Source organism: Talpa europaea, assembly GCF_964194135.1.
Source record: "Talpa europaea genome assembly, chromosome: 3".
Taxonomy (NCBI): Eukaryota; Metazoa; Chordata; class Mammalia; order Eulipotyphla; family Talpidae; genus Talpa; species Talpa europaea.
In genome coordinates, this window is record NC_140069.1 from 40,951,346 (window position 1) to 40,965,728 (window position 14,383).

A 14,383-nucleotide genomic window follows, 5' to 3' on the forward strand; every position below is an offset into this window, starting at 1 on the left:
ATGAAAGTAGAAAGTCTGGGCACAGAGGAATTTATTTACATTTTGACTTTTATTCCTGGGCTCCTAGACATTACCTCTGATCTCAGATCCTGTTGATTTTTTTTTTTTTTCAAACATTGGGGTCACTGGAAGTCCTTTCCTTTCTACTGAACTCTTTAGTGGAGAAGTGAGCAATCTACATTCCATCCTATCTCTAATATTTCCAGACATCATTGAATCTGGCAAATAAAGTACAACATTTGGGATGATGGTGACAATAGGTGGAAATCCCAGTGCTAATCAGCTGGGAAATCTATGGAACATGTGACAGAGGGCTTCTAGGAGGCAATTAAAATACTATGCAAGTTGGCTATCAGCAAAAGAGAGGTTCACAGGGGACCTGCAGGTATTAGGACCTCCAGACACAAAGTTAAGGACCAAAGGCAAGACTTCAGTCTTTTAAGGAAGAAAAGGTCTCATAAAAAAAAGAGTTTGAGTCTCATCATAGGTGATGCCATATAAGGATTGAGCCCAAAAGAATGGCACAGAAGCTTAATAAGCTGGGTTAGGTTGAGAACTGAACCTGGAATCTTAAGTAGGCTGATGCTCAATCATCAAAAATGGTGCATGTTTCAGGCATGGATTAGGTTGAGCTGCCATTATATTCTAAGCTTGCAGTAAAGAGTTTTGCAGGGTTTTTTTGCACATTAAATGGACTCACTTGAGAATCTTTTGAAAACTGAGGATTCTGATCTAGCAGATCTGGCGCGGAGTCTGATCACCTACATTCCTAGTAAGCTGTCAGGTGATGCAGATGCTGCTAAATTGTGGACAACACATTTTTAGGAAACTTTTTGCATTTTTATTGATTTTTTTGGGAATAAGTTTAGATTTACAGGGAAATAAATATGTACAGAGTTCATCTATAACCTTCACCTCATATCTGTTCATGTTAAGCTCTACATTATGGTATATAGCTGTCTAAACTAACAAATGAAGTTGGCACAATGCTAAACTACTGATTTTATTCAGGCTTCTTCAGTTATCTCACTACTGACCTTCTCTGTTCCAGGATACAATTCAGGATCCCACATTGGATTTAGTTGCCCTGTCTCCTTAATTTCCTCTAATCTGTGACAGTTTCTAAGTTTTCCTTGTTATTCATGAACTTGATAGTTTTGACGACTATTTTGAGGACTCTTTCTCCATTTTGTCATCATGTGTCCCATGCTCTCTCTTTATGAGATTTGGGTCATGGGCATTTAGGAGGAAGACCACAGAGGTACGCGCTTGCTCACAGCATCACATCCTAAGCACAAGCTGTCAGCATGTCTAGCAGTGGGTGATGTTGAATTTGATCATTAGGTTAAGGTGAGGTTGGACAGAGTCTGCACATGCTATTTTTCTTTTTCTGTACTCTACGTTTTGGAAATGGATCTCTGACATAAGCACACGTGAGAATTGCCAAGATTCTCTGCCTTGTTAAAACACAGGTTACTAGGCCCCTTTTTCAGAGTTTCTGATTCAGCAAGGCTGGGGTAAGGCCTAAGAATTTGCATTTCAAACAAGTTTCTGGGTGATGGTGGTGTTGGTGGTCCAGGGACCCACTTTGAGAACCACTGATCTAGAGCATTTGTCTTTTATCGCTGAACCTTAGATTTGAGGAGAGTTCACATAGAACAAATTAGTAAAAATCATATTGCCAGGCTCAGTTTCAGGCAATTCTGATTGAGAAAATCTAGGGCGGCACACATGAGTCAGCACTTGTACAAATGTAGGCTAAGATTGGGAACCACTGGGGTTAATGCTAATTTACAATAATACAGTGAATGTGTAGCTGAGGCCTCAGGATAATGCTAAGGCAGCAGATAGGATTCAAACAGCCTGAACTGTGGGAAGAGAAGGGCAGGAGAGCCTGGGAACTCAGCAGGGTCTGAATCACAGGGCTTTAGGCTGCCAGGCTCTGACCTTGCAGTCTTTATTCATCCCTCCAGGAAGTCTCTTCATTGCTTTGAATTGTCTGAATCACATGATTGGGAGGGAGCAGACAGCACTCACCCGTACACCAGCCTGAAGTTAGCAAAAATTTTGAAATAGAATAAGTCAAACAATAGTTTTATTTGCCAGTATTGAGTAATTCATTTTTTTGTAAATCTGATGGCTTAATATTATTACAGTGATTAAAAGGGTGGGACACTCAGAGCTATTTTTGAAGAAAGCGTTAGAATTTAACAGCACCATTAGGCCACTTGAGGTTCCACTCTGCACGAGGCAGACAGCAGGACAGCTGTCTTACTCTGTTCTTTTCTTAGTCAATTAATTTTTAATTCTGATGTCTTTCTGCCTTGCAGCATTCAGAGCAATTTTAAAAATATTCCATCCATATTAACTGATAACAATCTCTCTTTCTCATGACTTTTTGTAAAATGCTTAGAGGTTGGCTCTTTACATTAATTTTTCTGCTGGTATTATCTGTGATAAAATTATAAAAATGCCTTTTCTTGTTGAATGAGCTGTGGAAGGAAAAATGTTTTCCACTATTCTTCTATCCCAAGCAAAGAAAGCCTACAAACACAGTCATTGTTATGATCCCTAGTTTTAAATAATCAGATTTGAGACTCTAAAACAGAAGGTGGTAAACTACTTTTTTCTAAGGAGCCAATCTGGGATTGTAGCACTAAAGAAGCCACAGGTAATATGTTAAGGAGTGTAGCTGTGTGGATTTAATCCACAGATCACAGTTTTACAGCCCCTGCAGTAAAATATCAACTAGTTCCCCCTTGTTTCATGTATCTATATCTAGATATGCATATATGTTCATATAATGTTTCACAGGTATGTCTATATACATCTATATGAATATGTTCATATTCTTTTATAGTCATATGAACATATTAGGGATTTATGCACAATTTCAGGTTTTCTTTCATAAATGTTAGAAACATTTTTTAATTGTTTTTTTTAAAATTTTTTTACATAATTGTTCATTTTTAAACAATATTTGCTCCCCCCCACCCCCCTCAGATGCAGTCTCCATAGAATTTCCTTCCCCAATGCACCAGTGCACCATCACCACAGTAACCCCTGTGCTCCTCCCTCCCTCCCTCTGATCCCTCTCCCTCCCTTTTTTAATAATTGTCTGTTTTTGCTTTGTTTTGCTTTGTACCGCTATTATTTTTTTACACTGATGTCTTATTTGGTTCCCCTATATTCCTGCTATAAGTGAAACCATGTGATATTTTTCTTTTTCCTTCTGGCTTATTTCACTGAGCATAATTCCTTCTAGCTCCATCCACATTTCTGCGAATGGCATGAGTTTATCTTTTTTGATTGCTGAGTAATATTCCATTGTGTATATATTCCATTGTGTAATATTCCATTCTTGATCCAGTCATCGATTTTTGAGCATTTGGGTTGTTATTGGAAACATTTTAGATGTCTCATTCATTCACCATGTGTACCCAATGACTATCACAAAGGTCTTTCATTTAAAAGACATCTGAATGTTTATTGAATGAAGAACAAATGAGTCAAGTCCGAGATTTCCTAGTGGGCCAGTTTCAGCAAACTATCCCTATGCCTTGTTTAGTTCCAATACAACTCAAATTGCTGAGCTGTAACAACTTAAGTTTGATACACTAAAAGACTAGAAACTCATGTTGTGGGGTTCTCCTCCCTTCTCTGTAGGAGAATTGTGGAATTTTTACTTCTACTATATACCAGTCAGTCACATAGTCATAAAATAACTGATATACTATGTATAATATATAATTATAATACACATATACACATACATACATATAACCAGTTGGCTCATAGATAGCAATAGAGACTGAAGCAATAGGGTTAGGTGGTTTGGCTTTACTCCAAAAGCCAAAATTGTTGTTGCAATTACCATAATAACAGGCAAAATTAAAGAGCAGCAAGGGCACTTGACCTGGAGGAAGATAGTTATCTTCCCCCCCCCACCCCCCCCACCCCCCCCACCCCCGCCCGGGGCCTCCCTGGTGGCGCAAGGGGTTAAGCACAGCACTATGAAACTGTCGGCAGCCTCTACAGCACCAGTGATCCCAGAATGGCCAGGGAGCTACCTACATGGCACAGTAGACCTATCTGCCTCTCCCACTTCTCCCCTCAGCAATATATTTCAGTCTGCCTCTTCTGCTTCCCACTCTGTCTCTGGTGAATCCTCTCACCCCTCAAACCTCTGGCCTGTACCCCTGCTCTTGTATGCATAAATAAATAAATCTTAGAGAAATTATAAGAAATAAATAAATCTTTAAAAAAAAGATAATTATCTTCCCCAATCCCTGAATGTATAATTGGGATTGCTGTTCCTGCTTGGAGAACATCTACCTTGAATTTTTATTCTAATAATTGAGAGCTATCATAGTGAGGAAGGTGAAGTGCAAGCTTCTGAAACTGCACCTTGACACTCTCACCCCTTCACCCCTCCACCCCTTTACTCCCCTATCCTCCCTCTATCTTCTCATCAGTCCTGGCTAAGATGGTGACTCAAAACACAATTTGCACTATGGTGGGGATAGGAGGAATGGCAGAAATTGGTGCTACTCTAAAGGATCTTAAGAATGCAGGAATGGTGGTTTGCATTTAATTTACCAGTTCCTTTAATTTACCAGTCTGAGTATTGCAAAAATCACATGAATCTTGGAGAATGACCATAGGGTAATGCAAACTAAACTAATAACCACAGTTGTGGTTATTGTGCTAGTGTGTTATCTCTACTAGAGCAGATTGATATGGACTTATGTATACAGTATGCAGATATTTGATTTGGCATTCTTTTCTATTTTAATGAGGAAATATCAGTAAAAGAACCAGAAACTGATTGACATAGAACAGTGACAATATACATTACAGGTTTCTCTGTTCTCTGTATAATCAGATGAGATCTGGTCTACCTAGACAACCTGTACATCATACTGATCAGAAGCATGAGTAAGAAGTAGTATATTAGAGGCATTGGTAATATAAAATGTGGTACAGTAAGCTATACAGGAGTTAAATATTTGGTGACAATTGAGGCATTTTCCTCTCTGATGATGTGTTTAGGGAGTAGGCTATGTCAAAGGCATGTGAGGAAGTCTCTTTCAAGAGACAAATTGCTGCATCTTGTCTTTCCTTGCTAGAAAGAAGCAAGGAACAGATGGTGGCAACATATTCCACATCTAGCAATGTGTTCCAGGCCATGCACTGAAGGACATGAAAAGATCTGTTTTGAGTGGGGCTTGGAACAGGAAGTCAAGGCTTTAGTACAAGCAGTCCTGGGACACATGATCTGGCAAACTGCATGCTGCTGGAGCTGTTGGTAATAAGAGAAGATGCAGCACTGCGTAGAGATAAAGAGCAGCACAACATAGACCTCTGGGGTTCTGGAGCAAAGCCATGGCATCTACAGTAGAGACTTACATACCTCTTGAAAAAGCCTCCTGTTGTGTTATTGGAGCCTAAATGACACAGAATTCTTGATTATAGGATACATGCATCTAGAACTCTCCATTATGAGCTAAGTTCTGTCAGACCCACAGAGCCACACTCAGACAAGCCCAGCAGCAGCCCAAGATAAAATCTCAATTGTTTATCTGGGATCAAGGCTAAGTAAGACCAGAAGATAGGAGGAACTGGGGTCCCATGTGATGATCAGAAGAAGGAGGAAAAGCCTGGACATGCTTTATGGGGAAGTCAGCTCAGTGCCTGTGGGCAAGCTGAAATAGACTCAATTGCATTCAGGGTGGATGGGACTTAAAACAGAATGATAAGGAAAAAAACCATCCCAATGGATAAAATTCAATGTGATGGTAAACATTACTCATACTGTGTAGTGGAGCAGTGTGCTGATATGACATAATATATCTCCTCATGGACAGAGGGAAGAGTCTGATAGACTGCAGGGGTCTAGAAGTAAAAGAGTGGAGAAAATGGATACAAGAAAGTTGACACAGGAATGTGGATGCACATAAGGGAATGGGCTCAATATGTGAAGATTTTTGACTCACATATTAATGGACATCAAAAAATATCCATCTGAGAAAAAGTGCTGGACAAAAAGAAATGGACAAATGTCAATGGCTAGGCCAGTTGACATTAGCCAGTCTTTGAATGGACACAAGACTCATGAATGGACAGACCATGGTGGGCAGAGACAGAGGCCATGCCTGGACTGATGCTTCTGAAAGTCTAAACTGCCAGCATTGGAGAAAAATACTGAGCTCTCAATATGGCATCTTCTTCTAGCAGATGACTTTTAATTGGTCATTTTCCCTGTGTTGGAAATCAATATACATTGAACCTATAAGGCTACACATTCAACATTTTCTTGACAAAACCATGAATTTTAGAACCTTCAGTCCTTAATTTTTGTAACTTTAGTACAAACAAAGTGGAGGATCATTTCCTGACATCAGCCTCATGCCCATTAATTTGAATGGATATAGCTTTACAAATGTTAAAAAAAAAATCATAAAGTTAAGCCCCTAACTCAGAAAATGGAAAACAAGTAGAAAGAAATGATGGTAACTTTCCTAACTATTGGTGAGATATTAAATTACTGGTGCATACAAAATTGCTTAGCTTCATGTTAAATATAGTAAAGTGGTTGTTCCATAAATGTTAGTTGAATAATTATCAGTAAGAACATTGGCCTCAATAAATGCCTTTGCAATTATTCATAGATATTGGGAATTTTAACATCTTAGTGGGAATTGTAAGACAATATATAGCCTTTCTTTTATTTAAAAATTTTATAAATTTAATTTTTCTTAATAACTCTGTGTCAGTGTATGGACATCCAGGCAAAAAGACTGATGACATGTGCAGGGCTGTTTTGTTCTTAGTTCAACTTTTAGCTTCTCTAATCTAAGTGATTTGTTTACACTATATTTCTTGTCTTCTGTGCTGACTTCTTATAGTTGTCAGTGGACATGAGATTACTACAGTTAACATCGAAAGAGGAAAGAGCCTAGATAAAGGGGAAGTTACTAAGAAGATATTTGGTGTTTTAGTGGCAATGGCAACTCCCTCAACTTATGGAAAATTGAGATTTATATGGGAAATCATCATTAATAAGTGTGTGTGTGTGTATGTGTGTATATAACACAATCTCTTTTGTTCCTTTTTTCTGTGTCCCTTTCCCTTGATTTATGAACATGGCTTAAAATAGTAGTTCTCTCTCTGACTAAATTTAGCTTTTTGGTTCAAATGCCAAATAACAACTATTAAGTCTTTTCAGTTTTTAGTTCAAGATATCACAAGTGAGACTACTGCTAAGACCTCCAAAGATCAGTAAATTGGCCTTTTCTACCTCATTCCTAGGTCAGAGAAAGGAAAGACAGAAGTTCTTACACAGTTCTGTGTGGCAGTTTCCAGGGAAGAGAGCCAGATGGAATTTGTAACATCTAATTTGAGCCTAAAGTAGATATGCAAAAATTATATCAAGTCCTACTGAAAACTACTCCATGTTACCATTTTTATCCTGTTATTTACATTTGAGTGAGCATTCATCTTTACATGGTATTAAGGGAAGATGACAAAGTTCTTTACATTTTTCTCCTGACTTCTCTGAGCTATCTACCAGAATGATATTAAAAACAGTTATCAATATTATTTCAGAGAACACCAAATGTTCATTCATGTTGTGCTATTTTTCTGTAAGATCAGACACTCATTCACATAATGCTATTTTTTTAAAGATCAGTTTAGAATGGTTGATCAGCTCCAAGGAACCTGGAAGTCCATTTCTTGTGAAAATTTTGAAGAATATATGAAAGAACTGGGTGAGTTATGTTTATTTGCATGATATCCAGTGAAAATGGGAGCAATGGTACAAAGAACATACCCTGTATGAAATGAGATTAATCTTGGAACAACTAATTTTCCACATGTAACAAAAAGTATTGATTCAGCCCCTAGATACAGTTTCATGCAAAATTAGTTTGAGATGGTCATTATTCCTGCCCCCCATGTAATTTGCTATGAATTTAAAAGATAAAACATGCATGTGCCATATATAAATAGTAAATGATTTTATGACTCAAAATAAAATGGTCATTTCACAAACACTCTAAATCTTAATGGTCCTTGAGAATAGATCTTGCTTTCCAGTTTCTAATGACTGCTGAACTTCTTAATGTGTGGCCACAACATTCCAATCTTTGCTCCCATTGTCAAATTTGATTCTCTTTTTATATCCCTCTTCCTCTTCTTATAGGGAAAGTTGCTTCTTGTAAGAAAAATTTTGATTACCATTAGAATCTACCTAGAATAAGATAGTCTCCCTATCTTAAAACCCCAAATCAACTTTATCTGCAATATCCCCTTTGGCATATATGGTAACATTACAGGTTTTAGAGATTAAGATGTGAATATCTTTGGGGGCCTGAATCCAATTTATCATATCTTTTCATCATGTTTAGCAATATAAGTTCCAGGAACTGTATTATAGTTTCCCCAATTTACCTTCTTTTAGGTACTGCTTTGTAATGTTACTTCTATAGAAAATACTCTATGTATTTCATAAAACTGTGTGTGTAAAATGTTCACCATTACAAGATAATCCCTATATTATATGAATTTAAATACAATTAAAAATACATAATAGAGAACACAAACCTATGTATATACATATAAGAACATAAGTGAAGAAAGAGAAATAATCCATGCCAAAGTATGTTGTTTATATGTAAACCAGTGTACTCTTTTTTTCTAAAAGGTAGCGAGTTTATAACTTTAGTCAAGTTTGCAAAAGGTTTTGCAAACCAACAAGATTAATAGCTCTTGGACTAGAGAAACATGACAATCACTACATAAACACTAGAGATTGTTTTTCTTTTTCCTGCAAATATAACCTGTTTGAACATATAGCAGTGGCATTACTAACTTTATATATTTAACTTTATCTGCCATTGAATCTGTTTAACTCACAAACCTCCTTTCAAAGACTTATAGAGCTAACGTGAGTTCTCAGAGCCAACTACAGATTTAACCATTGTGTCTTTTGATCTGGTTTCCAGGAATAAGGAGAGCCAGCAGGAAACTTGGCTGCCTGGCAAAACCCACTGTGACCATCAGCACAGAAGGAGATGTGATCACTATAAAAACCAAGAGCATCTTTAAAAATAATGAGATCTCCTTTAAACTGGGTGAAGAGTTTGAGGAAACCACACCGGGGGGCCATAAAACGAAGGTAAGGCCTTCAACATCCTTTCAGGTACATTTTATTAAAATGTTCATTTGGAATCATCCTAAGTAAGAAATTACAGGAAACATATCTAAAATGTGTATTAGATAAACTTTGGGCTACAACCTAGTTCTGAGGATCTACAATTTTTAAATTATACCTATCTTCTGAGGTGCTTGTGGAAAATGCCTATTTCTAGGTGCCTTCCCCAGAGACTCTAATGTCTAGGGTGGACTCTGGAAAATTGTATATGTAACACTTCTGATTCAGATGCTTAGCAGGCCATATTTTGAGAATTATTCCCCTAGATTGTTCTCTCAGAAACAAAACTTCTACCTTTCCATTTTGCAGCAGTATTCCACACATAATATTACAAAGAATAAAATATGCTTTAGGGCCTCCCTGGTGGCACAGGTGGTTGAGCGCAGTGCTGTGAAGCTGTCCGCAGCCTCTGCAGTGCTGGTTAGATCCCCGCCAGCCGTGGAGATACCCACATGGCGAGCAGACTTCTCCTGTCTCACCCGCTGCTCCCCTGAGCAGTGCATTTCGTCAGTCTGCCTGTTTTGTTCCCCGCTCTGTCTTTGGTGAATCCTCTCACCCTTCCACACATCTGGCCTATACCCCGGTTCTTGTATAAATAAATAAATCTTTTTTAAAAAAATGCATTAACTGGCATTGGTAAGGTTATGCCACAGTAACACATTAACTACAAACTCTCAAAGATTTAACACAAAGGGTACTTATTTCTAACTCATAGTACATGTTCTGTGTTTGGGTGGAGAAGGGAACGTCTCTGCGGGGGAGATGCTGGTGCCAGGTAACCAGAGACGTAGGGAACCTACTCCTCTTAATTTATCAGGGGCTCAGGAAGGAGATGGTTCAACTACCTTGTAGCTGGAACATCTGAAATTTGTGGTCACCTCAGTAAATAATATAGGGACAGAACTCTGGAAATTTTAATTGCTCACCTTGGAAGTGAAATACAATTTTCGTTTATCTATGGGCTCCAACTGGAACACATAAATTATATCATTTACATTTATTATTTATTATTTGTCCCCTCAAACCAGAATATAAATGCCTCAAAGACAGGATTTATTCTGTTTTCTTCCACAGAGCTCACTAGTTGTTACATCATATTAGCTCAATAAATATTTGTTGTTTGAATGAATGAACTCAATCAAAGATGATTAAACTATAAGAAGAGTGATGTCCTGGTAAAAAGAACTGTTATACCACATTAACACATACTTGCAAAATAATATGACTTCAATTTCCTGTAACATATAAAGTGGAAGAAGAGTTTTAACCTGAAATATTTATTAAAGATGTATGGGCTAAATTTAATAAAATCTACTAGAATAAATAAAAGGTAAATCTAGGGGAGCAGTAGGAAAATTTGATGGCAATTGTAATCTCTGCCATAAGACAGAAGAATAAAGAATTTTGGTAGAAGGCTGACCTCAGTGTAAATGTAAGCTATGAAGAGTATGTGTTCTAATTATTATATAACATGATATTGCAGTAAAGTGGAATAATAAGATATCTCTAAATTTTGTGGTGTATAATATAATGGAGAAAGATGCAGACTGGTTTTGGACTGCCTGACTGTGAATCCCACCTCTGCCATCAATCCCATGTGACCTTGGGCAAGCCTCTGAACCTTGCCAGATGGGTGGGTCTTTTCATTTGCAAAAGGAGAAAATATTAGTACTTATGTTATAAGGCTGTTGTTGCCTGGTGTAAATATGAAAGTGTCTTTGAAGAGTGCCTCAAACAATAATGCTGTTCTTGTTGTGATTATTTTTATGTTGTGGGGTAAGAAAAGAAAATGGAACTTTCTTTAAAGAAAAGAACATTGTTACAATGGAAGTTTGAACTAAAATTGTGCCAGGTGCTTTGGACACACGATTAACCCAAGTTTAATAGAAATATGGTATAAAGAATGTTAAAGAACTCAACAACAATAAAACCAAAACTTAACTAAGATGTAAAAATCTGTAGTTAAAGTAAAATTAAATTACAGAAGTGGCTTTAATATATCTGACCTCACTATAACTAAGATCCAAACTGGGATTTTTAGAATTGAATTTACTTTTGATTCTTTATGCAAAAAGTGAATACTTCACCTATACAATAAAATCTAAAAAAGAAAGTTTTACTTACTCTTCAAGATAACGTTATGTTTTCACTCGTATAAAACATTTTTTCCAGAAGACTAAGCCAACAAATTTACTGTTGACAAAGTCTTAAAGTGAATAGAATGCTAAACACTGTGAGAGTATTACAACAGTTGAAAAGAATTTGGCACCTGATAAAATTGTAGTGTTTGATCATTTAGGCTGAATTTGTTTTTATGTCTTGCTGGTTTTTCAGAGTGTGGTAACCTGGGATAATAACTCCTTGATTCAGGATCAGAACTGGGATGGGAGAGAGACCACCATAAGGAGAAAGCTAGTGGATGGGAAAATGGTGGTGGTAAGTGAGGTGCTGCTTCTCACTGTTTTTTTTTTTTTTTCACCCACTGTAAAAAAAATCTCTCTACGTAATCACTCAAACAGCTTGTCCTAAAACATGAAGTGAATGCAATTTTTCTTTTTCTCTTACTTTATAAGAAGGGTGGAAAACATTGCAAGATAAAAGTATGATCACAAATATTATAACATGTGTATGGACCAAGGAACTAGAAATCTTTAGAGAATTTAAAAATTATGTTCCCTAGTTCTTTGGCTTGTGCATAAGCCATGCAAGCATTTATTTGTGCAATAAAGGTTTCATCAGGGACTGGGAATTGATGTTAATCTCCTGGTATATGCCAGGATCAATTTCTCACTGTTTTTCAGTTCATCACCAAACAAAAGTTTGAAAAGGAAATTTAAACTAGAAATGTGATGCTTAAGTAATGAGTTGACAAAAGTAAAACACTTTTATGTGGCTACCATGAACATATACATTTTACCCCATCCTCACAATAATCTTCTGAAGTAAAATCTATCGGTTCATTTAACAGGTGAGTAAACTGAGATTCAACTTAAAAAAATAAGGTGTTGGGTTTAAAATCCAAATTGACTTGATTCCAAAGTCTATACATTTTTGAGTCATCATGTACTTTCTTGGGATGGCTTCCCAGTAGAGACGATTCAATTTTTCTCCTCCTCCCAAATATACAAATATACACATATACAAAACTGTAGGTATTAGGAGTACAGGTTCATCAAGATGAAGGAAAAAGCAAATTGGAACATAATAGAAAATAATTCAAAGGGAATATGCAAAAAGCATGTGGAGATAAAAATAAAACTGTCCTCATTTCTTCTTTTCTCTTTTTTTAAAAAAGATTTATTTTATTTATGCATGCAAGAGCTGTGATACAGGCCAGAGGTGTGGGGGTTGAAAGGATTCACCAGAGACAGAGTGGGGAACAGAACAGGCAGATTGAAATACACTGCTGAGGGGAGCAGCTGATGAGTCAGGAGAGGTCTGCTGCGCCATGTGAATTTTTTCTTTTTCTAGCCATTGCTACAACAGATAGTTAGGTGTTTTTAAAACATAAATCCCATGCTGTGGTCCACACATTCTAAACATTCAAATGTCTTTCAGTCACACGTAAACATCTCATCTCCTTTGAGCCTCAAAGAATATATCATCTAGTTCCTAGAAATCTCTTCAGTCTCATAAATTACCACCACCCACTAGTTCACTGCTGTCCACACATTTGGATCCCTTATTAGCTTTTTTTAATTGATGTGATCTTTGTTTGCAAAAACTGTGTATGTGATAGAATATGGGTTCTTCAAATGCATGTTACCACACCACATCCACCACCAAAGTACTAGTAATCTTCTACCACAGTACATTGGATCCTTCCTTCCTAGCTCTTCCCCTTTCTCTCCCTCCCATATCACCAATTCTATTGTCAGAATCCAAGGGTTTGTTTTATTTTGTTTGTTCATTTGCTTTATTTCTTTATGTCCACATAGTAATGAAATCATCAGTTATCTGTGATTTATTTCCCTTAACAAAATCCAGTCGAGGTTCTTACATGTGGCAAATAGCACATTTTCATCTTTTCTTATAGTTGAGTAGTATATGCCATTAAACAGATTTTATCATTCACTAGCAAGATTAGGAAGATTATTAGATTCAAAATCCAAGGAGGTGGATTTCCATTTCTGTGGTTCAGGACTTATATGACTTTGAATAAGTTGTTTGCCCTTGTCTTCACAATGTAGAGAATTAAAAGTAAAGGGCCTCCCCTGGTGGCGCAGTGGTTGAGCGCTGGGTTGCAAAGCTGCCAGCAGCCTCTGCAGCGCCAGTTCAATCCCCAGCCAGCGGCGAGGGTCCCACATGGCGCGACAGACCTCTCCTGCTGCACCCGCTGCTCCCCTCAGCAGTGTATTTCGTCAGTCTTCCTGTTCTGTTCCCCGCTCTGGCTCTGGTGGATTCTCTTACCCTCCCGCTCTTCTGACTATACCCAGTGCTTGTATGAATAAATAAATAAATCTTGAAAGGAAAAAAAGTACTTAAGAGATTAAAAAAAAAAGTATGTGTGTATGTGTTTGTGTGTGTGTGTGTATATATTCAATATAATGCTATCACATTATATTCACAAAACACTACATTGGTATAAGTTATTATTTCAGAAACATAGAATATGTAAAATAGAAAAAATGATTAATGGTAGGCATTTAAAACATCTTAACAAAGGTGTCATATTTCAGTAAATAAACTTTTATATATATGCACACAAATATATATACACATATAAATATACAATATATATGATTTGCTATTAACAAATAGAGTTGTTATCTATAGTTGTCTGTATAGGTTTCTTTTTAAGAAATGTATAAATATGGATAGTACTCAGTTTTCATTTTTCTAAATGTCAGTTTCACCAAAAATCCTGAAATATCTTATCCTTCTAGGAGAGCACTGTGAACAGCATAATCAGCACTCGGACATATGAGAGAGTGAAAACTAATCCAGTCTCAAACTCTTAAGTATTCCCAAACTGTGATTCAAACTGCTGAGCTCATTTAAATAAAACTCGAGAATTTTATAAATATCATTCCAGTGTCTATAATAAAGTGTTGGGACCTTCTGTTTATTTTTTGGTGGTGGTGTAGTGACCCTTGCATTAAAGCACAAGTTTATCAAATGTAGAAATAGCAGCTCCTACATGCAAGATGGAACAGCCTGATTTGG

The 14,383-nt window shown here is 36.9% G+C and overlaps 1 protein-coding gene across 1 annotated transcript; it reads left to right on the forward strand.

Moving 5' to 3' along the window:
• Positions 1–7,699: 7,699 nt before the first annotated feature.
• FABP12 (fatty acid binding protein 12) lies at positions 7,700–14,178 on the forward strand (the record flags this gene model as incomplete). The annotated part of the gene is made up of 4 exons (XM_084229297.1): positions 7,700–7,772; positions 9,009–9,181; positions 11,552–11,653; positions 14,104–14,178. The coding sequence occupies 4 exons, from the start codon at positions 7,700–7,702 to the stop codon at positions 14,176–14,178; spliced, it is 423 nt and encodes a 140-aa protein (XP_084085423.1).
• Positions 14,179–14,383: the final 205 nt, after the last annotated feature.